Consider the following 24748-nt stretch of genomic DNA (forward strand, 5'->3'; position numbering starts at 1 on the left):
GCATTTTAGTTACTCTAATGTTACTATCCATCCATTATCCATCTGTAACACCTGGGTGTCCTTGCAGAGCCCCAGAGCATGCCCCTGCTGGCCCGCTCGCCCAGCACCAACCGCAAGTACCCTCCCCTGCCCGTGGACAAGCTGGAGGAGGAGATCAATCGCCGCATGGCCGATGACAACAAGCTCTTCAGGGAGGAGTTCAACGTGAGTGCCCCTGCTGCTGCCCTCAGGGCTGGCTTTAGGGTCTGCTTCTTGGTTTGGAAGGACAGGTGTGTGCTAAGGAAGACAGGAAGCCCCCCTGAAATGGGAAACGTAAGCCCGCTCCCTCCCAATTGTTGTGATTTTGAAATTAAGGGGCTCTGATGTCGCTGTAGAGCGCGACAGCACGAAGCACCAAGGCTCCATCAGAAGGGTGCCTAAGAGAGACTGATTATAGCAACATGTTGCCTTTATGGTTTTTCAAGATGTTTACATTTATTTCATAGACATGTTCACTGCCCATTGGTCATAAGAAAGAAACAAAGTTCTCAATAGATGAACAAGGAGCCATGTCATTCTGTGAGCCAGTGAAACCCCATATCTTTTAACTTTCTCTCTTCCATCACATTGTCATGGGGATAGCCTTAGTGTCTTCCTAAAGAGAGATATGGGGCTTTCCTTATCTTTAGGAAGCCTTTGCTGGCTCACAAGAATAGCACAAAATGCCTTTCCTACACTCTCAGGCAAAGAGATGGGAGCAGGAAGCACAGAGGGCAGGCTCAGGGTGTCTGTCCTGGAGCAGGTCTGAGTGAGACACGTTGTTCTGGCTGTCTTCAGTGAGCTCTGCTGCACTGTGGGGGTGCTTGGGCTGCCCAGCTGCTCCTCTCCAGGCTCCAGCCTGGGAGAAACCTTCCTGCAGTCTCCCTGTCCATGGAGGGGGATGGAATGAGGTGATCTTTGAGGTCTCTTCCAGCCCAAATCCCCTGGGACTCTGTCTTGGTTTGGAAAGCCAGGTGTCTGCCAAGGAAGGCAGAAGCCCCCCTGAAATGGAGAATATGAACCCCCTCCCTCTGAATTGTTATAATTTTGAAATTAAGGAGCTGTCAGGCAAAGATATGGGAGCAGAAATAACAGTTCTTTAATAGGGAAGAAAATAAAATAAAAATGCAGTAATACAAAACAACACTGCCAGAGTCAGAGCAGGCCCTGTCCCCCTGTGTGTCAGGGGGTGGCACAGCCCCATCCCATGGGGGCTCAGCCCTCCTGCAGTGCCAGCTGTGGCTCTGCTGGAGCAGGGATCCTGCACAAGGGGGGAGTTTTCCTCTGCAGCTCCAGGGCTGCTGGAGATGGGCCTGGGCTCCCTCTGGCAATGCAGGGCAGCAGAAGCTGCTCCTCTGGCAATGCAGGGGGCAAAGGCTGCTGTGCTGTCCCAAACCTCAGATTGGATCCAGGTAGGAATGCTTGGCTCCTCCCCTGGGCAGAGCATCTCCCCATGGGATGATGGAATTGGATCAGCCATGCAGGGACACTCACTGGCCATGGACAGAAGAGAATTAATAATGAATGGCCCATGAACAGCAGAGATCTCCTGGAGGGAGGATTGGGTGTGGGAGAGATAAAGAAAACTGCCCAATGAACAGCAGAGAACTGCCCCACCTCTGACAGATGGGAATAGAGCACACACATTGCCTTGCAATCTGGGACAGAGGGTTTCTTAGAGTCTGAGCAGTGGAAGGGCTGATTCTGTCCTTGAATCTGTGACAAACTGTTCATCCTCATGCTCACTGCAGAAAGCAGAGGGTTTCTAGCAAACAGCTCTTCAGAGTTACATTTTCCTGGGTTCAGGAATGATCCTGGATGTCTTGAGGTCTTCCAGAGCTCCCCTGCTTGTTGGTTGCCTCCCAAGCTCTGCCCCCCACCTCCCAGTCCTCATGGCCTTAAATCCACAATCAACCAAAAGAAAGCTTTGACAGAGAAACAGGAATGAGCCCTCTTATTTCAGTGAGCTCTTAACCCTGAAACACAATGGTGACAGTGTGTGGGACAAAGGCTGGCCTTCAGCTGTGAGGAGTTCAGGCATTGTGCTCGTCCCCCAAGCCCAGAGCATTTCTTCAGGGATGGCCACAACCCCTTCTTGACACTGCTGGGCCTTGCAGCTTGTGACAATGGATGTGTTTTGGCTTGTCAATACAAAAAGAATGGAATGGAATGGAATGGAATGGAATGGAATGGAATAGAATAGAATAGAATAGAATAGAATAGAATAGAATAGAATAGAATAGAATAGAATAGAGGTAGGTTCATTAAGGTTGGAAAATATTATCTCTTTTCCCAACTGATAATCTCCCTCTAAGATTCTCAAGTCCAACCATTAACTCAGCACTGCCAAGACCACCACTAAACCATGTCCCCAAGTGCCACATCAGTGCCACATCCACGCTTTTGGCTTCTTTAACACTTTCAAGGATGGTGACTCTACCACTGCTGGGGCTGGTCCTGGGACTTGACAACTCCTTCTGTGAAAATATTTTCCTAAATATCCAATCTAAACCTCCCCTTGCACAACTTAAGATTGTTTCCTCTCCTCCTGTCCCTGTTCCCTGGGAGCAGAGCCCAATCCCCCCCGGCTGTCCCCTCCTGTCAGGAGCTGTGCAGAGCCACAAGGGCCCCCCTGAGCCTCCTTTGCTCCAGGCTGAGCCCCTTTCCCAGCTCTCTCAGCTGCTCCTCATCACATCTGTGCTCCCAGCCCAGGTCCAAGCCATGATATGGCACCATGAGAACGAGGAGAAGATAAAAAAAAGCCACTGCACTTTGTCCAGCTGCTACAAAACTTGATCCCTTTCCTGGTCGTGCTGTGATGAAACCAAATAGGTGCAATGAATGCCCAGGGAGGGGGATTTTAGGGTTATAAATACCTGATTGCCCTGGACACTTCCTGCCATCCTGTCAGCTGGAGGAAGGGATGGTGGATACCTCCAGAACATTCTTTGCTGTTCAAAGAGGATGTGGAATAACAGTGCTGGGGAAGCACCTCCTGTGCTCGACTGGGAAACCCAGGGACAGTGTTCCCTGTCACCCCAGCCCTCCCCCCTCACCAAAGGCTCCCTGGGGCTGCTCCTGCCATCACTGGGTGGGCTGGGGTGTTGGGGGCTTAATCAGGTCACAATTAGCAGCACTGTTAATGAAGGAATCTCACAGGAGCCTCTGTGGACAGGAATCAGGAATGAGCTCGTTGGTGCTGCCGGGTGGGTTCAGAGATGGAGGCTTTGCTGCCACCTCGTGTCCATGGATCAGGAGATTCCAGATCTCTTTCCAGAGGGATTGGCTCTCTCTGGTCCAGTCCAGCTATTTAAATGGTCACTTGGAGCATTGCTGCTGGGGTGGAGGTGAGGGGTGTGGGTGGTGGGGACACATCCAGAGGGGCAGGATGCTCAGATGTGGCAGATTTTCCAGATTTTCCAGCATATTTTTCCTGCTGTGCCATGAAAACTCATGGAAAACCCTTTTTTTCCTGCCATTTCAGGCTCTCCCAGCGTGTCCCATACAGGCCACGTGTGAAGCTGCTTCCAAGGAGGAGAACAAGGAGAAGAACAGATATGTGAACATTTTGCCCTGTACGTGTCAGAGCTGCTTGGATGGGGGGGAAACACTCAGGGGCTCCTGCCAGGGTTCCCCATTCCTGGATTTGGGATGGGCAAGGGCACAGATGAGGGCATTTCACCTCCCAGCTGGGTGGCTGAGTCTGCTTTAGCTTTGGATACCTGGGAGGAGAAGCTCCATGGAGCCAGGAGGCCGTGGAGAGTGAAAGGAATGGGAAATGCCAGAAGGGACAACTCTTGCCTGGTGGCATTGGGCAGTGGGCTGGTTTGGGGTGTCCTCAAATATGCACTATGTAGGAAAAAAAATACCTTGGACAAGATCTAGGACCCCTCTGGGTTTGAGCAGGAGGAATTTGGGGGCATAAAGGTGTTTTTACAGCAGAGCCAGGAGTGTGGGCTTCACTCCAACACCTGGATTCTCACTAGGCCAAGTGGCAGCAGAGTGGAGGGGGTGGTCTTTAATGCAGAGTTTTAATTTCCCTCCAGATGATCATTCCAGGGTTCACCTGACTCCTGTGGAAGGGGTCCCTGACTCCGACTACATCAACGCCTCCTTCATCAATGTGAGTTTGGGGGTGTGAAGGGGAGATCCCTGCCAGGAGCAAAACCAGGCAGGCTTTGGAGAGAGATGGGGAACCACTCCTGCTGGAGCTGGGCATTTCTGATCAACAAACAGCTGAAAAATCATAGAATCTTTGAGGTTGGAAAAGCACTCTAAAAGCCACAAGTCCAAGCATTCCCCCAGCACTGCCAGGCCACCATTGAGCCATGTCCCCAAGCGCCACATGGTTTGAAATCCTTGAAGAGGGTGGCCAGTTGATCATCAGTGCTTCCCAGGGCTGGGTGTGGGAAGGGGATGGAGAAGAAATCAAGGAATCCAGCTGAAATGGAAGCAGCATTGCCCTGCTGTGCCCCTGGGAGGAGATGGGTCCTTTGTGGTTGTCACCATGTGGCTCCAATCAGCTGGAAGGGTCATGTGAGAGATGCAGGCACGTGAAGCAAAGCAAGACTCAAAAGAGCTTTTTCCTTCCCTCCCCAGTAAATGAAATACACAAAACCAGTCCCTATGAGTTCTACAGCCCCTCTTTTCCAAGGATCAATGCTGAATTTTCACATGATGCTCTGGATGCAGGGTCTGACTGCAGTGGAAGGGCTGTCAGATACCACTTCATTAGTGCCTTGTGCCAACAAGTGGGGTCATTCCTGCATTATGGGAGCATGGGGAGGGCTCCTGTGGGAAAACAGCCCTTTGCATAAGGATTTTCAATGATTTCAGCCCATCTTTGGAGCTGATTCCCCCCTCAGAGGCTGCAGCCCCTTCTCTGCACAAGGGAGAATGAGCAGCAGAGCAGATGCCAGCTCTGTTTGTTCCTGAAGTAAATGCAGTTCATGGCTCTTGTGTTAGAGAAATATTAATTTTTCTTCTTTTTTTCTTCTTCTCTTGCAGGGGTACCAAGAGAAAAACAAATTCATTGCTGCACAAGGTAAATTCTTGACTATTCCCATTGCTCTGTTGGGGGCAGCTGGGCTGGGTCCCTCTGCTCAGTGGAGCTGTGCCCCTCTACCCACAGCACAGCATCTTGCAGAGCTCCCCTGGTCAAAAGGAGGCCTGGCTGCCCCACAGATTGCTCCCAAAATTATCTTCCCAGTCAAAGAGCAGTGCTGGATGTCTTGATGGACAGAGAGAAGTCCTTCCTGTGCAGTCCCATTGCTGGAGGGTGTTGTGAGCTCTGGAAATTCTGCCAGGGAGCTGCTTAATTAAATCTCCCAAATCACAGAATCATGGAATGGTTTGGGCTGGAAGGGACCTCAAAGCTCATCTCATTCCACCCCACTGCCATGGACAGGGACACCTCCCACTATCCCAGGTTGCTCCAAGCTCCCTTGAACACTCCCAGGGATGGGATAGAGAGAAACATCCTTATGATCTTCAGAAGTCCAAACACATCCCTAAAACCAAAATTCCCACTCACAGGGTGGGGATCATGTCAGCAACAGGATGTTAGCTGCCCATGGGAGTGCTTTGTGTTTCCTCTCTGGACTTGCCAGTGGGTCAGGGCATTCCTGGCCAGTTTCCCTGGCTCTGGCTGGAGAAGGAGGCTGGATCAGGTCCCTCAGCACTTCCAGGCTCAGGTTAAGCTTTGGCTCTGCTGTTCTCTTGGCTCACCCTGAGCCTCAGGCTTGGCAAGGCAGTGTAGGCTGAGTTAGCTTCGTGTCTGGCAGGCAGCAGGGAACTATTCCTGTGCCACACTGAAATGGGATCCCATGGCTAAAACCCAAAATCCCAGGGCAGGACTCTGGGACAGCCACAATTCCCCTGGGTGACCTTGGGCAAGTCCCAGACTCTGTTTGCCTGTTGTCCCTTTCCTGAGCTAAATATGGAATTTCTGACCATAACACAAATCCAAATATTCCAGGTATTGTATGATAGGATTATTCCTTGGATCAGGCATACCCAGACACCACAGCACCTCCAGTGACCTATTGGCAAAAAATGTGTTGGATCATCCCTGACGTGTGACCTCACACGCTGAGTTTTGGCCCCAAATTGTAAGAGGTTGATCCCAAAGAGGACTTTTTTGGTTTTTTCTTCCCCTCAGGACCAAAGGAAGAAACAGTGAATGATTTTTGGAGGATGATTTGGGAGCAAAACACAGCAACAATTGTCATGGTGACCAACCTGAAGGAGAGGAAAGAGGTCTGTGCCAGGAGGTTTCACAGGCTGGGATTTGACCCTATGGGCATGTCCTGGAGCTATTCCCAGCCTTGTGAGGGTGTCCAGAGCTCACCTGCACCTGTTTTTTCTCCTCCCAGTGTAAATGTGCTCAGTACTGGCCAGATCAGGGCTGCTGGACCTACGGGAACATCCGAGTGTCCGTGGAGGACGTGACCGTGCTGGTGGATTACACCGTGCGCAAGTTCTGCATCCAGCAGGTGCCACCCAGGGGTCACCTCCCCATCCCTCCCTTCTCCACACTGGGCATCCCAAAGGTCTTGGCTCAACTCCTCCAAGGCTCTGTGAGAGCAGAGTTGGCATGAAATGAGCCCCAGCACCCATTTTTAAGCAGAGTTGTTAAGAATTTATTCCTCCCAAAAGCCTGTTCACAGTGGTACCACATGGCTGTGCTGAGAGCAGGGAAAATGAGGGATGCCAGGGCTGAAATTCCATCCTGAAGTACTCCAGCACTTGCTGTTAGCAGTGTTGGTTCCTGCTCTCACCCACAGACACTTAATGCCTGAAAATAATCAGATTTATCCCCTCAGCTGAGACAAAATCCACCGCTGTATGTGTTGGGTTTGATTGCTTTCCCATCTGTCACCACATTTCCTTGTCCTCCAAGGAGACTCTGGGTGTTTTCGTCACTCTGTTTGTTTTCCTGCCTCTCTTGGAGGCAGGCAGGGAAGAGTTGGTGCCTGTAAACCTGTCTGGACTTTGAGGATGATCCTCCTGAGCCTCATTCTTCACTCCAATGGCCTGAATTGTGTGTGTTTTCCTCCCCTGCCTTTAATCCGAGGATGATCTGGCCAGAGGAGTGGGAAAGGATGGAGGAGCAGCTTCTGTTTGAGCTTGTTGGGGATGAAATATGGCAGCTGCTGCCAGGCTGGATCCACAGGCTGGCATCTCACAGCCCTCAGATGTGGTGGGATGTGGTGCTGGGTGGTTAAAATGTCATGTTTTTAGAGACTGATCTGTCCCAGAGCCTGAGTCCATGCCCTTTCAGCTGTGGATGCTGCTTAAGCTCCATCTTGGGTCTGCAACTCCCTCTCTCTCTTAATTTTGGGGGAAGAAGGGAAACCTGAGTGTTTCTCCTTAACCTGAGTCCTCCTTTGCCCTGCAGGTGGGAGATGTCACAAACAAGAAGCCTCAGCGCCTGGTGACCCAGTTCCACTTCACCAGCTGGCCTGACTTTGGGGTGCCCTTCACCCCCATTGGGATGCTGAAATTCCTGAAGAAGGTGAAGACTTGCAATCCCCAGTATGCAGGAGCCATAGTGGTGCACTGCAGGTGAGTCCTGGAAAGCATCTCCTATTTAAAAGGATTTTTTTATTTTTTTCAGTCAGGTCTTTTTCATTATCTTTATTTAAATTTCCTATGTTAAACGGGGATGTTCCTCATGGGGACATGCAAAAAAATGCATGAATTGAAGGAAGTTCTTGGAATCAGTGATTTTAGGGTGTTACAACTCATCTGGAGGGGTCATTTGGATTGGCTGGGTGCTGAGTGAGCCAAGGTGAGCACTGGTGGCATCTCCCTTGGCATGAGAAGATAACATCCCTCTTTGGGAGGAGGCAGCACTGACCTGACAGATTGCCTGGAGCAGTGGCCAAGGAGATTGGCCTCACCTGGAGTGGTTCCAGGCACAGCAGCAACCCTGAGGGAGCCACAGGGGGCTCCACATTGCAATAAGGAGAATCCCCATGGTTAAAGGCGGAGATGGTCACGTTTGCACCATCCCATGTTCATTTTTTTTCCTTCTTGGGAAGCAAGAAGAAAGGACACAGATGGGCAACCAGCCCTGTATGACCCTCTCTGCTGGTTTCTGCTCTGCCTCAAGGGGAAGGGGGTCCCAGTGCTGAGCAGGTCCTTTCCCTGGAGAGCTCAGCATCCCCTTCCTCTGCCCCAAACCAGGCCATGGCAGAGGGTGGAGCTGACTGTCCTTGTCCCAGCCAGGTGCACTGTGCTCCCCTTGCCTTATCTCTGTCTCCCACTTGGGGCTTGGTGACTCCCCAGCTGATTCCAAGAGGTTTGTCTTCATTTCATGTCTGCTGGTCTCATTGAAGACAATCCAGCACCACTCCCACCATGGGCAAGGACACCTCCCACTACCCCAGGCTGCTCCAAGTCCCATCCAATCTGGCCTTGGACATTTCCAGGCATCCAGGGGCAGCCACAGCTGCTCTGGGCACCCTGTGCCAGGGCTCCTCACCCTCAGAGGGAACAATTCCTTCCCAATATCCCACCTAACCCTGCCCAGAGAGGGAATTGGGGTAAAAGTGAGAAAAGTCATGGCTTGAGACCACAGAATGGTGGAATGGTTTGGGGCAAAAATCCCATTTAGTGCCACCCACTGCCATGGGCAGGGACACCTCCCACTATCCCAGGCTGCTCCAAGCCTGGTCCAGCCTGGCCTTGGGCACTTCCAGGGATCCAGGGACAGCCCCAGCTTCTCTGGGCACTTTGTGCCAGGGCCTCCTCACCTTTCCAGGGAAGAATTCCTTGCCAATATCCCACTTAACCCTGCCCAGAGAGGGAATTGGGGTAAAAGTGAGAAAAGTCAAGGCTTGAGACCACAGAATGATGGAATGGTTTGGGAAGAGACCTTAAATCCCATCCAGTGCCACCCCCTGCCATGGCAGGGACACCTCCCACTGTCCCAGGTTGCACCAAGTCCATCCAACCTGGCCTTGGGCACTGCCAGAGATCCGGGAGCAGCCACAGCTTCTCTGGGCACCCTGTGCCAGGGCCTGCCCACCCTCCCAGGGAACAATTCCTAATTGCCAATGTCCCAACCCTTGTGCAGTGCCGGCGTGGGACGCACGGGCACGTTCATCGTCATCGACGCCATGCTGGACATGATGCACACGGAGAGGAAGGTCGATGTCTACGGCTTCGTCAGCCGCATCCGGGCCCAGCGCTGCCAGATGGTACAGACAGATGTGAGTGTGCTGCTCCTGCCCTGCCCCTCTGGGCAGGCATTTCCTTCATTCCCTTCACCCACTCAAAGCCTGTGTGAAGGTTGTGCCATCCCTCATTTTTTGGGTGATTGTCTTGGTTTGGAAAGCCAGGTGTGTGCTAAGGAAGGCAGGAGCCTCCCCTGAAATGGAAAATGTAAACCCCCTGCCCCTCCAATATAAATTTTAAATTAAGGGGCTCTCAGGCAGCAAAAATTATGGGAGCAGGAAATAACAGTTCTTTAATAGGGAAGAAAATAAAAGGATAAAATAAACAATGCAGTACACTAGAACAACACTGACAGAGTCAGAACTCAACCTGACGCCCTGTGGGTCAGGATGTTGGTATCAGTCCCATTGGAATTGTGGCTGCAGCCCTCCTGCAGTGTCAGGGGTGGTTCTGCTGGAGCAGGGATCCTGGAGAAAAGGGTGTAGCCTTCCTCTGGGAATCCAGTGGAAGAAGAGGCAGCTGCTCCTCTGGAAAACCCAGTGGAGAAGCTGTGCTGGTGTCCCAGGATAATCTCCAGATTATATCCAGGTAGGAATGCTTGGCTCCTCCCCCTGGGCTCACATCTCCCAATGGGATGCTGTAGTTCTTATCAGCCATGCAGTGACATTCGATAGCTGTTATCAGGGGATTGATTGAGATCACTCAGAGAGAGAGATAAGGAAAACTGCCCACTTGACAAAAGACAGCTGCCATAGAGATGGTAACAGAATACATCTTGCCTTGCAATCTGGAACACCTGCCCTCAGGGCAGGCATTTCCTTCACCCACTCAAAGCCTGTGTGAAGGTTGTGCCATCCCTCCTTTTGGGTGATGCTGCTCAGGTGGGCTCTTCACAGGGTCCTCCTCTTTTTAATCCCCTTTGTAGAATCATTACATCATTTAGGTTGGGAAAGATCCTTGAGATAGAGTCCAAGGATTCCCCAGCACTGCCAAGGCCACCACTGATCCATGTCCCCAAGTGCCACATCCACATGGCTTTTGCAGTGGTGGTGCCAGGCTTTCCATGGGAGAGAGGGAGAAGTTGGAATTCAAAGCCAGGTGGTCTCCAAGCCCAGCATTGACTTGTCCTCAGTGCCCTGTCCTGCCTCTGGGAGAGTGTAGATCCCAGAGTGTTAATCATCATAGGATCACTGATTTTTGGGGATTGGAAAAGTCCTTTAAGATCATGCAATCCAGCAGCACTGCCAAGGCCACCACTGACCCATGTCATCAAGTGCCACCTCCACATGCCCAACCCTGGCACAGCTTGAGGCCATTCCCTCTCACCCTATTCCTTGTTTCCCCCTGGCTGTTCCCTGCTGTCAGGGAATCTTGTGGAGCCAGAAGGTCCCCTCTGAGCCTCCTTTTCTGGAGATTTGGAGAACATTGTGTCACATCTGCTTTGCTTGGTGTGGTAAATAAAGAAACAGTCCCCATTTGGTGGCAGGAAGGTTGTCTCTCACTTTCCTGGGGTCTCAGAGGGTGGGCAGGGGGGTGGTGGCTTTTCACCCAGCATGCCCTCACTGGACATGAAACATGGCAGGGGAAAAAAAGCAAAGTAACTTATATGGGGGAGGGGGAGGTGTAGTTATGAGCAGTGAGAACAATTTTAAGAAGGAGCATTTCAGAGAGACTCAGACTTGCTTTTACTCCTTCCTTGTCCCTGCAACCCTGCAGATGCAGTATGTGTTCATATACCAAGCACTTCTGGAGCACTATCTGTACGGTGACACGGAGCTGGAGGTGACCTCCTTAGAGATCCACCTCCAGAAGATCTACAACAAAGTGCCAGGGACCAGCAGCAACGGGCTGGAGGAGGAGTTCAAGGTGAGTGTGGCTGTTGTCCTGTCCTGGTGGATCTGCTGGGATGGTGCAGGGATCACCTGGCACTGGGGGAGGCTCTGAAAATCCCCTGTGCTTTGCTCCTTGCCCTGCAGAAGCTCACTTCAATCAAAATCCAGAATGACAAGATGAGAACGGGCAACTTGCCAGCCAACATGAAGAAGAACAGGGTGCTTCAGATAATTCCATGTAAGGCTTGTTTGGCTCAGGGTCTGCTGGGTGTGGGGACAGGAATTGGGCTGGAGAAATGGGACAAACAGGGACCTTGTGATGTTCAAGGAAAAGGGCAGAGTCCTGCCCCTGGGGAGGGACAAGCCCAGGTACCAGTCTGGACTGGGGTCACCCAGCTGGGTGGAAAAGCAGCTTGGAGGAAAGGACCTGAGGGTCCTGACAGACTGCAGCCTGAACCTGAGCCAGCAAAGTGCCCTTGTGACAAAAGGGACAGTGTTGGCCTGGGCTGTGGGAGACAAAAACTCTTCCAGCAGGTCCATGGAGGGGATCCTGCCCCTCTGCTCAGCACTGGGGAGGCCACACCTGGAGCACTGGGTCTCAGGACAAGAGAGACATGGACAGACTGGGGACAGCCCAGGGAGGGGACTGGGAGAGCTGGGACTGCTCAGGAGAAGGCTCCAGGGGCCTCATCCTTGTCCATGCACACCTGCAGGGAGGGTGCAGAGAGGACAGAGCCAGGCTCTTGCCAGGGGTGGCCAGGGACAGGACAAGGGGCTGTGGTCACACACTGACCACAGGAGGGTCCCTCTGAAGATCAGGGAACACGTTTTGCCTGTGAGGTGCTGACACAGGTTGCTCAGGGATGTTGTGGAGTCTCCAGCCTGAAGATACTCAAACTTTCTCTGGACACAGATGGGCAACCATCCCTGTATGACCCTCTCTGCTGGTTTCTGCTCTGCCTCAGAGGGGAAAGAGTCCCAGTGCTGAGCAGATCCTTTCCCTGGAGAGCTCAGCATCCCCTTCCTCTGCCCCAAACCAGGCCATGGCAGAGGGTGGAGCTGGCTGTCCTTGTCCCAGCCAGGTGCACTGTGCTCCCCTTGCCTTATCTCTGTCTCCCATTTGGGGTTTGGTGACTCCCCAGCTGAAGGCCATGCAGGTTCTCCCAAATCTCAGATGGTTCTGTTCTGTTCCAGATGAGTTCAACCGAGTAATCATTCCAGTGAAGAGAGGGGAAGAGAACACAGACTATGTGAACGCTTCCTTCATCGATGTGAGTCTTCTCCAGTCTTCTTCCCATCTTCTCCCAATGGAAACCACCTCATGCTGCTTCCTTTGGGAAGAATTTATCCCAAACACCCCTTTTATGGGTTTTGTACAGCTCCCTCCATGTGACTTTGCTTTGTGTCACTGGGTGGTGCTGGTTTCTTTCTCCAAGAAACCCCCAGGTATATCCAGCTCCTTGTGGGAGAGGAGAGCTGGAACCTGAGCAGAGCCTCCAAATCCTGGGCTCATTTCTGCCCCTCTGGGCTCTGCTGATGGCTGTGGAGAAAGGATCCATGTATCCATGGAAATAACACAGCACTGGCCATTTGGTCAGAAAACATCTACCAGATTAGCTTAGGGAGCAATACACAATCCCCAAACCTTGGAGAGGAGCCAGGTCAATCCCATTACACCTGTCTGGGTGGTGGCAGGAGGAGAGGCAGGGAGGTTAAGTGCTGTCCTCACTCTGAGGAGGAGATAAGTGATTGCACATCCTTCTCTGCTGAGCAATCCTGTGGACTCCAGGGAGACATCTCAGATGAGTATTGATCTCCATGCAGTGATGCCAGTGCTGGCCAAGGCACAGACCCTGCCCTTTTCCAGCCCAATTTCTGTTTTCCTCTCCCAATGACACAGGACTCTTTTTCTTCCCCAAAAAGGCAATCACTGGGTTTGCCACTAAAACCAGTTTATTCCCAGTTCTAACATCCCTAATTAATTGCTCCCTGAAATCTCCTTTGCTGGGTGCCTGCTGTGGCTGTGGGAGCAGCCAGGAGCAGCTGCCTTGTTGTTCATCCAGATCAGAAAATTTCCATGGCACGTAAGCAATTTGGGCTGAGGATTCAATTTCCTGCCTCTGCTGAACTTTGCTTAAATGACAAACTCCAAATGACGAAGCATCTGCAGTCACAGCCTGCAGGGAGGGCACAGGGGAGTCACAGGGGTTTGGAAACAAAAACTCTTTGTGGCTGTGGAAGAGCCAGAGTCATCCAGCCTTCCTGCTGGTTTTCACAGATCATAGAATGGTCTGGCTTGGAAGGGACCTCAAAGATCATCCAGTGCTGTTTAGTTGTGCTTGCTTCTTCCAAAAATCCCCGTGGTATTTTCAGGGTCCCCACTGGCAGGAAGGAAATGATGAATCTGACTCCATGTTCTTAGAAGGCTAATTCATTATTTTATGATATTATATTATATTAAAGAATGTTATACTAAAACTATACTAAAGAATAGAGAATGGATACTTACAGAAGGCTTAACAAAATAATAATAAAAACTCGTGACTGACTCCTCAGAGTCTGACACAGCCTGACTGTGATTGGTCATTAAGTCAAAACAATTCACATGTTGGATAAACAATCTCCAACCACATTCCAAAGCAGCAAAACACAGGAGAAGCAAATGAGATAATATTGTTTTACTTTTTCTCTGAGGCTTCTCAGCTTCCCAGGAGAAGAAATCCTGGCAAAGGGATTTTTCCAGAAAATATGATGGTGCCAAATCCCCCATAAAAGTTGTACTTGGAGCTAAGGCAAAGCTCTGCTCCAGCACTCAGAGCTTGCAGTATTGCTTAGGTGTGCTGGAAACCCAAATGGATCAAGCTGGGTGTGTGTAGGGGATGTGATCCTCCCAAAATTGAGCTGAGCTTGGTGGGTCAGCCATGTCCAAGAGGTTCCTGCTGCTGGTTGCACTGACCCTGCTCCCAAATTCCAGGGGTATCGCCAGAAGGATTCCTACATCGCCAGCCAAGGGCCGCTGCAGCACACGATAGAGGACTTCTGGAGGATGATCTGGGAGTGGAAATCCTGCTCCATAGTGATGCTGACAGAGCTGGAGGAGAGGGGCCAGGTAAGCTCCCAGGATCAGCTGCACTAAACAGCAGGGAGATCAATAAATGGATGAAGAGCAGGAGTTTGGAACGGGATGATCCTTAGGGTCCTTCCAGCCCAAACCAGGCTGTGATTCTGGGAGTTTCTGAGGTCTGTGGGATCCCACTGTTAGCATTCAGAAACACACAATCACAGAATGATTATATGCAGGTGCTTTTACTGAGGAGCTCTGGGTGTCAGGGGTACAGACCCAAATCTGACTCCAACATGGGTTCAGGGTCAACACTTTTATACCCTTATCATTATATAACTACATGTTAATTATTAAACTTATATTGTTCTATTGTATGCATTGATCTCATCCAAGCATGGATTCTTGTAATCTCCATCAAACCCCCCAAAGATCATTTCTCATGATTCTTGTTACTGTGGGGGTACCAGTTGTTGTTTTTTCTGGGTCTGGATTGAAGGCCCTTGAGATGGTAGCTCATGTTCAGACTCAGGTGTTTGTTATTTCTTATCAGTAAAACAGTCTCACTACTGTGAGTTCAGCAGCCTTTCATTAGAAGGCACAAAATGGCCAACAATCTCTTGTTCCAAGGTCTTTTAAGACTAAACTATCCAATTAAGAACTGACACCTGGATTATTTTCCCTTTTAACCCAATAACTGATCCCCAAGAGCCCACAATGCAGACTTTTCTGCCCAATTACAAAATGCCACCCAAACCCATGGAGAAGGAGGAAGAAGAAGCATGAAGAAGAACCCCAGGATGACACCCTGTGCCCTCCATCTTGCTGCCATCCACAAAATACTAAAAATCCCAAAACCTCAATTTCTCACCAAGTGATACACCTACACTGCTCTCTACAATCTATTTCACACTTTTGTGGGTTCCAGTCTATCTTGAAGCCTGGGAAACTTTCTCCATGAGTGAGGGTCAGAGTCAGTGCTGCCCTGGGGTTTCAGGGCACCCCAGAGCAGACACAGAAATATTCCCAGTGCCCTGGGTTTCCACAGGTACAATTCAACAATAATCATATGCAATTACCAAACAATCATTACATTTAACAATCATATCATTTATCATATTCATTAAATGATTATACAAGGGCAGTTTCACATGATCCAGTAAAGCTCAACACCACCTGAAGTTGGGCAGCTGCCAGGAGATTCTTCTCTCCAAATCCATGGGAAGAATAGAGGGTTTGTCACCCCGTGGCCTCCTTTGTAAGAGCCTAAATGAGAGATGTGGGACTCCAGGGGTTCTCCAAAATGCAGTTTATTACATCCAAGAGTTACAGCAGTCCAGGGTGGTGGGTGACAGAGCCTGTGCCTACAGCTGTCAGCTCCAGCTGCAGGCAGGCCTGGAGACCCTGAGTTTAGGTTACAATGCATTCTAGACTTTTCTTTGCTGAGCATCTTCATACAGTAGAACCAATCTGTACCTTAACTTTTATCTCTAGCCTATCATAAGTACTATCATTACCATATTCATGTCACTATTCTCCAATCACTATAAGTTGGTACATTACAGTTAAAGCCAGAAGTTGTTTTTCGGTTTTCTTGCAGTAGAAAATTCTGAGACCTTTTTTCTACTTGCCACATTTGCTGTCTTGTTTGCCTGTGCTCTCTTTCTGCTTGGTAAAAACATCTTCTTGTTTGGGGTGGGTTTATCCTTTGCTCTAAGCCATAAAAACCCCTTGTAACTCACACACCCTTTGCCTCCTTGGTTATCCAGTGAGACTGGCTCAGCAATTCTTTTCTTCTCTATCAAAACTTGCTTCCATCTCTATTCCTTCTTCATATTCTACATCCAAAAATCTTTCAGCTAAACATACACATCTGTGAGACTTTCTTGACAAAACTTTCATCCCTCCCAACCCTCCTGTGCTGCCCCCTCAGGAGAAGTGTGCCCAGTACTGGCCGTCCGACGGCTCCGTGTCCTACGGGGACATCACGGTGGAGCTGAAGAAGGAGGAGGAGTGTGAGAGCTACACAGTGAGGGACCTGCTGGTGACCAACACCAGGGTAAGAGCCTGGCTGCTCCCCCTGGCTGTGGTGGGTGGTGGTTGAGGGTCCCCAGGACGAGGGAAGAGATGAGAATCTTGACTCTGTGTTCCAGAAGGCTGATTTATTATTTTATGATATATATTATATCAAAAGAATATTATATACTAAAACTACACTAAAGAAATAGAAAGGATTTCATCAGAAAGCTAGAAAGGAATGAGTAATAAAATCTCGTGACAGACTCAGAGAGTCTGACACAGCTGGCTGTCATTAGCCATTAATTAAAAACAATTCACATGCTGGGTAAACAATTCTCCAAATCACATTCCAAAGTAGCAAAATATGGAGAAGCTTCCCAGCTTCTTAAGAGAAAAGATCCTAGCAAAAGGATTTTTCAGAAAATATCTCTGTGACACCTGGAGACCTCTGCCTGCTCCTGGGTTTCACTGCCATGAGCCCCTGCTGCTGTTCCATCAGCTCCCCATTGTCCCAAAGGGATTTTATCCCTGTATCCCTGTCCTGCTGCTCATTCCTGCTGCCCTCACCACCAAGCCTCCTTCCTGCTCCCCATTCCCCACACTTCCCTTACTCCTTGCCCTGGGAATGCCACTCCTCCACAAGCAGCTTTCCTACAAGGATTTTGTTTGCTTCTTCCAAGAATCCCTGTGGTATTTTTGGGGTCCCCCATGGCAGGAAGGAAATGATGAATCTGACTCCATGTTCTTAGAAGGCTCATTTATTATTTTATGATATATGATATGAAATGATCTGATATGACATTATATTATGCTATATTATGCTATACTAAAACTTATCTCCCTCCTGCTCCCCATTCCCCACATTTCCCCTACTCCTTGCCCTGGGAATGCCACTTCTCCTCAAGCAGGGATTGTTATCCCAAAGCCCTGAACCCCCCAGGGTTCCTGGGTGCAGATCCCTCAGCCTGACCTGGAGCTGTGCCCTCCCCACAGGAGAACAAGAGCCGACAGATCCGACAGTTTCACTTCCATGGCTGGCCAGAGGTTGGGATCCCCGGGGATGGGAAGGGGATGATCAACATCATTGCAGCGGTGCAGAAGCAGCAGCAGCAGTCTGGCAACCACCCCATCACTGTGCACTGCAGGTAAAGCCTGGCTGGAGCAGCTGGGCCACCCCTCTGAGGGATCTGCTCCACCAGGAGCTTGGGAGATGGTCAGAATCCCAAACTGTGTCCTGGATAAAATGGGAGAGGCTGGGGTGTGGTATTTTCGGGGTGCCCCGTTGTTGGGAGGAATGATGGATCTGACCCCATGTTCTCAGAAGGTTAATTTATTATTTTACCATCTATATTATATTAAAGAATGCTATACAAAACTATACTAAAGAATAGGGAAAGGATACAGACAGAAGGCTAAAATATAATAATGAAAAACTCATGACTCTCTCCAGAGCCCTGACACAGCTGGATGGTGATTGGTCATTAAATAAAAACAATTGACATGAAACCAATGGAACAATCACCTGTGGGTAAACAATCTCCAAACCACATTCCAAAGCAGCAAAACACAGGAGAAGCAAATGAGATAAGAATTGTTTTCCTTTTTCTCTGAGGCTTCTCAGCTTCCCAGGAGAGAAATCCTGGCCAAAGGGATTTTTCCAGAAAATATGACAGTGACACTGGGGCAGGGCTGGCTCCTCCAGTTCTCCAGAGCTTCCCAGGTGGATTGTCCTCTGGGCAAAGGCAGCAGGGGTTTTCCCTCAGCTCCTGGTTTCTCTTTCCCAGTGCTGGAGCAGGAAGAACGGGCACCTTCTGTGCGCTGAGCACTGTCCTGGAGAGGGTGAAGGCAGAGGCCATCCTCGATGTCTTTCAGACAGTCAAGAGTTTAAGACTACAGAGGCCACACATGGTGCAGACACTGGTAGGTGCCTTCTGACCTGCCAGAACCTCAGCAAGGATGGGCTGGGGGGCTCAGTGTTGAGCAAAAACCTCTTTGGTGGAAGGTTTTTGCTCTCCATGGAAGAGGGAGTGAGGGAAGGTGTGGGTTCATCATCCCTGGCAGTGCCCAAGGCCAGGCTGGATGGGGCTTGGAGCAACCTGGGACAGTGGAAGGTGTCCCTGACCATGGCAGGGGGTTGGAGCAAGGTCATCCTCAAGGTTCCTTCCAACCCAAACCATTCTAGGATCCATGATTCTGTGAGGGTGGGCCAGGAGCTGTCTCCCCTTCCTCTTGTTAAGGCACCAAGTGCCTTCTAAGCACTGACAGAAGTTGTAGGAACCTCCTTGGGCACATCCTCAGCCACAGTCCATACATGAATGAGCTGAAACTCCTGCAAAAGTGCCCTGGAGTGGCTGTGGAACCCTGCACATTGGTAGAGTTGGGGCTGGGTGAGGTCTTGCAAGAGGGGTTTGCTCAGGGTTTTAGGAGAAAAGTCGTTTGGGGTCCAAACAGAGCCTCAGAGCAGGAAGGGGAAAGCAGAATTTCTTTGGCCATGAGTACCCCAGGAAGGGTTTGGGGGTCACAGGGAGGTGGGACCTGCTCTGGACACCTGCCCAAGCCTCAGGTGCTGTCTGAGGTGTGGATTTTCCTGCTGTGAGCCTGTTCTCTCTGAAATCCCACAGGAACAGTACGAATTCTGCTACAAGGTGGTGCAGGAATACATCGACGCCTTCTCAGACTACGCCAACTTCAAGTGAAGAAAAACAGGAACAAAAAATCCACACCCACCCTCCCTGAAACAAATGACAGAAGAGTTGCCTTCTTTAATATTTTGTAATATTCTGTTTGTTAATATACCCCCCCAAACAAAACAAAAACAAAACCTATGTGTATATATCTTAACTGTTTTAGAGGTTGGTACCATAAGCTTCATATTAGCTGGAGATTTTATATGTAGCAAAGTGTTAGTGCAGATACTGTTGGCTCCTTTTTTTCCAATGTTTTATTGGGGAATTAAATAGCTTGATGTTTGGATTAATATTGTCATACCATCTCTCTTCTGGAGAGTTGATACAGGCTGTTATTTTGTTTGTAAATCTTTTTTTTTTTTTTTTTTTCTTGAGGGAGTAAAACCTTTTTAAAAAAAAAGGAAAGAAAGATATCCTGGATCTCATCTGAAACAAAACCTAAACCCCCTCCACCACCACAACCCCACCAGCACAAGCTTTTCCAAACCTGCAGGGAAATGGTTTCACATTTTTCTGCTGGTCAGCTCTAAAAAAAAAAAATAAGGAGAAAAAAAAAAAAAAAAGCTCATTCTGTGTGTGTGTTTATATATAAATACCCTCATTTTTGTACCAAAAGCTAAAATACTTTCCTCCCTCAGGGTCAGGCCACCATGTACTGCTGGTTTGGAAACTGTAATTGCCACACAGCAGCACCCAAATGTTGGGATTTCAACCTCAAAAAAGCAAAGCCCAAAAAAGCAAAGCCCAGAAAACCAAAAGGATTTTTGCTCCCTGAAGGAAAGGTCTGTGTGTGTTTGGAGCTGGACTTTAGAGCAGGGATTGGGGCTGGTCCTGTGGCCCTGAGCTGAGGGTGCTCACTGCCATCCCTGCTGGGGCTCTTGGCACCAGCTGAGCTCCATCCCCAGCTGCTGGAGGAGATGTCAGATTATTTTTCCTGGCACTCTGAGAGATCTCATAGAATATCCAATCCAATATCCATGACAGGGACACCTTCCACTATCCCAGATCTCTCCAAACCTCATCCAACCTGGCCTTGGGCATTCCAGGGATCCAGGGGCAGCCGTGGCTTCTCTGGACCCCCTGTGCCAGGGTCTGCCCACCCTCCCAGGGCAGGATTTTTCCCAAATCCCCACTGCAGGCCTGTTCCCTTTCAAGAAGAATCCAAAGGCTCGAGAAATATCCTGAGGAGCAGGGGTGCAGCACTTGTATATTAGTAAAAAACAGGTTAATATTGATAATTTTAATATTTTTCTTATGAAGAGAGGCTGAGGAAGCACCTTCCTTGTTCCTCCTGCACTCAGGGGCACCATGGCCAGGTTAATGGGGGAGCTCCATCCCCTCTGCAGGCACTGGGAGAACTGGTTTGGAGCAGAGGCTTCACCCCAAGGATTTCTCTGGGCACCCCAAACAGTGCTGGGGAGCACAGGGTGGGTGGCAGGGCCCAGGAATATTGACAGGGATGTTCTAGACTCAGGATATGGGGTTGAAATCTAGGAAATTCTGGGTAAGAACAGCCCAGGAGTCAGAGTATCCAAGTTTTTTCAGCTTTTTCCATCCAGGCAGGATTCAGTGGAGGCCCACAGGCAAGGGGGCACCCTCAGCCACCCAAAACACCCCCAAAAAAAGTTGTTTTGCTGCTGCCATCATCCCCACTGCATCACCTGGTACCCCTCACGAGCTCCAACTTCACCCCATTGCCAATAAATTCCAACTCCTAAATTCTGGGGCTTTGGGCCAGGGCTGTCAGTCACACTCAGAAATAAATCTGGTGACCCCAAAGAAATGGGGACCCTCCTTGAACAGGGGGGGATTCATTTGTCCCCACAGGTGCTCCACCCAGGAACATGGACCACCCCAACAAGTCCCTCCATTTCCCCTTTTTTCCTTCCTTACCAGGACCTCAGGGGGTTTGAGGAAATTTTGGGGCGCCAGGAGCTGCCTTGAGCTTTTGCCACAGCATCTGCCCTGGCCCCATCCTGCATCCAACTGCAAATATCAGAGAGATGAGCAGCTGCTGGAGATAATCCAGGGCCAGATCCTGCCTAAATCCCCTTCCTGAGCTGGGAGTTGTGGGCTCCATGGCCACTGCCAGCATCCAGCCCCACTTTGGGGGTGACAGATTTGAAATGGGGGGAGAACCAAGGAAATGGGGGCTGGGAAACTGAGGCATGGGGAATTTGCTCACCTCCTTTCAACAAGAGCATCCCTGGAGCTGCAGAGGGACAATCTGCATCCATCCCTTTCCCAGCTGCCAGCAAATGGGAAATGAGCCCCTTCTGGGGGGTCCCCATGGCAGAATCCCCAAAAAGGGCTCTCAGGGTGCTGTTCTGTGGTGCCAGGGGCATTTGGGGGGAAGGAGGCACGGGGAGGCCGATGCCATCAGCGAGGTCACTGTCCCCCGGGGGAACGGTGGCCGGGCCGACGTCACTGTCACCGAGCCCTTCAAATAGCGGTGCCTGCCCTGCCGGCCGCTGCCACCACCGCCGCTGTCACCGCCACTGTCACCGCCACTGCCAGCACCGGCACCTCCGGCCCCCGCCCAGGTGAGGCTGCCCCGGCCACGGCACGGGCTGGGCCCCGGGTTGGGGGGTCCTGCTTGCCCCAAATCAGACCCCAAATGGGGCTGGGGGGGTGGGGGGAGTGTCCATGCTGGATCCAAAGCCCAGCAGTACCCCGGGGTGCTGAGCCCCCCCGGCTTCCCAGCCCCAAAGGGCACCCATGGGTGCTCATCCCCTCGGGATCTGCATCCCGAACCCACCCATGGGTGCTCATCCCCTCTGCATCTCCAGCCCCAAACCCACCCATGGGTGCTCACCCCCTCGGGATCTGCATCCCAAACCCATCCATGGGTGCTCATCCCCTCTGCATCTCCATCCCAAACACACCCATGGGTCCTCATCCCCTCTGCATCTCCAGCCCCAAACCCACCCATGGGTGCTCATCCCCTCTGCTTTTCCATCCCAAACCCACCCATGGGTGCTCATCCCCTTTGCATCTCCATCCTAAACACACTCCAAAGAGAGCTGGGTCATTCCCTCTGGATCTCCATCTCAAACCCACCCATGGGTGCTCATTCCCTCTGGATCTCCATCCTAAACTCACCCCAAAGAGAGCTGGGTCATCCTTTCCAGCATCTGCGTCCCAAACCCATCCCAAACCCACCCATGGGTGCTGATCCCCTCTGGATCTGCATCCCAAACCCACCCATGGGTGCTGATCCCCTCTGGATCTGCATCCCAAACCCACCCATGGGTGCTGATCCCCTCTGCATCTGCATCCCAAACCCATCCCAAACCCACCCATAGGTGCTGATCCCCTCTGCATCTGCATCCCAAACCCATCCCAAACCCACCCATGGGTGCTCACCCCCTCTGCATCTCCATCCCCACCCCCCATCCCCTGTGCTCCTACCGACCCCAAACCACCCCAGGCAGCACCCGCGGCTGCTCAGCCGTCCCGCAGCCCCCCGGGGGTGTCCCCGGAGCAGCTGCCGGTGGGACAGTGCCACTGTGTCCCCGCAGCCCCCCGGCCATGGCACCCCGCGGGTCGCTGCTGCTGCTGGCGCTGCTGCTGCTCAGCTGCGCCCTGCCCCGCGCCCGCGGCCAGCACTGGTCCCACGGATGGTACCCGGGGGGCAAACGGGACCTCCGCACCCCCAGCGACCTCCAGGTAGGGCGTCCCCCGCGGGTCACCCCCCTGCGGGTCATCCCCGTCCCTCCCGGGGTGATGCCCACCCCGCCTGTGTCCCTCCTGCCCAGGGTTTGTGTCCCCCCCGCCACCCTGTCCTGGGGTTAAAATCCCTCTGGATTATCCCTGCCCGAGTTACACCGCCCCAAATTATCCTCCCTGAATTGTGTCCCCTCGTAATTGTGTCCCCGTCCCGCGATTGTCCCCCCGCTGCGTTCTTGGATTTATCTCTGCCCCAGGTTAAACCCCACGGGCTAAAATCCCCCGGTTTATCCCCCTCCCTGAATTATCCGGGTTTATCAGCATCCCCAGGTTATCCCCCTCCCTAAATGATCCGGGTTTATCACTCTGGGTTATTCTCCTCTCTGAATTATCCAGGTTTATCACCCCCGCGGGCTATAATCACCCCGGGTTTTTCCCCTCCCTGAATTATCCGGGTTTATCCCCCCAGGTTTTCCCCCTCTCTGAGTTATCCGAATTTATCACCCCCCCAGGTTAGCCCCCTCCTTAAATTATCCAGGTTTATCACCCCCACGGGCTAAAATCCCTCAGTTTATCTCTCTCCCTGAGTTGTTATCCAGTTTTATCACCCCCTCAGTTTATCCCCCTCCCTGAATGATCCCCCCCGAGACCATCCCTTTTCCCGTGCTTATCTTCCCCTCCCATTTCCCTCCCTCCCCGAATCTCCCGCACTTTATCCACCCTGGAATTCCCCCCACCCGCGGGGTGATCCCCCCCAATCCCGGCTGCTTTTCCCCCTTTTTTCCCCCCTCCTCCCGCAGGTCCCGTCCCCTCTCGGGCGCTGCCGTCCCCTCCCGTGTCCCCCCCGGCGGGAGGAGCCGCTGCTGGTGAGCGGGAGCGGGGCTGGGGGGTCCTGGGGGGTCCCCGGGATCGGGTCTGACCCATCCTAGGGGTGCTGGGGGGTCCCCAAGACCGGGACTGACCCATCCTGGGGGTCCCCGGCTCCGGGATTGACCAATCCTGGAGGTCCTGGGGGTGCTGGGGGGATGTCCCCGGGACCGGCACTGACCCATCCTGGGGGTCCTGGGGTTCTCCGGGACGGGGTCTGACCCATCCTGGGGGTCCTGGGGGTCCCCGGGACCGGCACTGACCCATCCTGGGGGTCCTGGGGTTCTCCGGGACGGGGTCTGACCCATCCTGGAGGTGCTGGGGGGTCCCCGGGACCGGGTCTGACCCATCCTGGGGGTGCTGGGGGTCCCCGGGACCGGCACTGACCGGTCCCCCCGCCCCTCTCCCGCAGCCCCCGGCCCTGCGTCCCTGACCGGAGGCACCGAACCCCCCCGCGGGAGCGAACCGGGACCCCCCTGTGGGGAATAAAGGGGCTGGGGGGGATGTGTGAGCAGTGATGGTGATGGAGGGGGGCTCGGGGGGGCGGCATGGGGACAGTGGGGACAGCGGTGTCCCTTGGGGCTGCGGTGCCGTGGGCGGGCGGGGTTGTGTCCCCAGGGGGATGCCGTGTCCCGTGGGCGGCAGGGGGCGCGTTCCTTGGGATCCTTGGGTGGGGAATTCGTGTCCCGCGGGGGCGCGTGTCCGATTTTGGGGTGCCGTGTCCTGTGGGGTTGGTCCCTGTCCCCAGGGCTGTCCCGTGTCCTACGGGTGTCCCTGTCCCGTGCAGGATGTTCCTGCCCCACGAATGTCCGTGTCCCCTCCCTGTCCTTGTCCCGTATAGGGTGTCCCTATCCCCGCCGGTGTCCGTGTCCCACCGGTGTCCCTGGCCCCTAGGTGCCCGTGTCCCACGGATGTCTCTGTCCCCTATAGGGTGTCACTGTCCCCGCCGCTGTCCTTGTACCACGGGTCTCCTTGTCCCCGCCGGTGTCCGTGTCCCACAGATTTCCCTGTCCCCGTGTAGGGTGTCACTGCCCCACGAATGTCCGTGTCCCTTGGCTCTCCCTGGCTGTCCCTATCCCGTAGAGAGTGTCCCTATCCCCGCCAGTGTCCGTGTGTCCCACAGATATCCGTGTCCCACGGCAGCCCCTGTCCCTTGCAGGGTGTCCCTGTCCCGTGTAGGGTGTCCCTGCCCCATGATGTCCGTGTCTCCCTTGGCTGTCCCTGTCCCGTGTAGGGTGTCCCTCGCCCCACGGATGCCCGTGTCCCCTGGCTGTCGCTGTCCCGTGTAGTGTCCCTATCCCTGCCGATGTCCATGTCCTACAGCTGTCCCTATCCCGTGTAGGGTGTCACTGTCCCACGGGTGTCCCCGCCTCACGGATGTCCGTGTCTCCTGGCTGTCCCTGTCCCGTGTA

The 24748-nt window shown here is 52.3% G+C and overlaps 2 protein-coding genes across 4 annotated transcripts in view; both read left to right on the forward strand.

Annotated features, from left to right (window-relative positions):
* PTPRA (protein tyrosine phosphatase receptor type A) overlaps positions 1 to 19090 on the forward strand; it is a 127449-nt gene extending 108359 nt beyond the window's left edge. For all 3 annotated transcript variants that reach the window (XM_077177868.1, XM_054633095.2, XM_077177867.1), the window contains 16 exons: positions 68 to 204; positions 3503 to 3593; positions 4065 to 4141; positions 5026 to 5062; positions 6179 to 6276; positions 6393 to 6512; positions 7418 to 7584; positions 9101 to 9236; positions 10918 to 11067; positions 11178 to 11271; positions 12228 to 12304; positions 14008 to 14142; positions 16028 to 16153; positions 17107 to 17258; positions 17898 to 18033; positions 18735 to 19090. In XM_077177868.1, coding sequence (XP_077033983.1) covers positions 68 to 204; positions 3503 to 3593; positions 4065 to 4141; positions 5026 to 5062; positions 6179 to 6276; positions 6393 to 6512; positions 7418 to 7584; positions 9101 to 9236; positions 10918 to 11067; positions 11178 to 11271; positions 12228 to 12304; positions 14008 to 14142; positions 16028 to 16153; positions 17107 to 17258; positions 17898 to 18033; positions 18735 to 18809 — 1808 coding nt within the window. In that variant the 3' untranslated portion in view covers positions 18810 to 19090. The remainder of the gene's footprint in view (positions 1 to 67; positions 205 to 3502; positions 3594 to 4064; positions 4142 to 5025; positions 5063 to 6178; positions 6277 to 6392; positions 6513 to 7417; positions 7585 to 9100; positions 9237 to 10917; positions 11068 to 11177; positions 11272 to 12227; positions 12305 to 14007; positions 14143 to 16027; positions 16154 to 17106; positions 17259 to 17897; positions 18034 to 18734) is intronic.
* A 2084-nt stretch (positions 19091 to 21174) lies between these two features.
* LOC143693996 (progonadoliberin-2) lies at positions 21175 to 23881 on the forward strand. The gene is made up of 4 exons (XM_077177870.1): positions 21175 to 21343; positions 22322 to 22469; positions 23270 to 23335; positions 23749 to 23881. Exons 2-4 carry the CDS (start codon positions 22332 to 22334, stop codon positions 23767 to 23769), a joined length of 225 nt encoding a protein of 74 aa, XP_077033985.1. The 5' UTR covers positions 21175 to 21343; positions 22322 to 22331; the 3' UTR covers positions 23770 to 23881.
* The last annotated feature ends 867 nt before the right edge of the window (positions 23882 to 24748 follow it).

This window comes from Agelaius phoeniceus, chromosome 4 (genome assembly GCF_051311805.1).
Source record: "Agelaius phoeniceus isolate bAgePho1 chromosome 4, bAgePho1.hap1, whole genome shotgun sequence".
NCBI classification, from domain to species: Eukaryota; Metazoa; Chordata; class Aves; order Passeriformes; family Icteridae; genus Agelaius; species Agelaius phoeniceus.

Excerpts from the sequence above, each read along its gene's own strand:
- LOC143693996 (XM_077177870.1), top strand. The coding sequence starts at position 22,332 with ATGGCACCCCGCGGGTCGCTGCTGCTGCTGGCGCTGCTGCTGCTCAGC. Across the intron at positions 22,470-23,269 it reads GCACCCCCAGCGACCTCCAG|GTCCCGTCCCCTCTCGGGCG; the intron begins GTAGGGCGTCCC and ends CTCCTCCCGCAG. Across the intron at positions 23,336-23,748 it reads GGCGGGAGGAGCCGCTGCTG|CCCCCGGCCCTGCGTCCCTG; the intron begins GTGAGCGGGAGC and ends CCTCTCCCGCAG.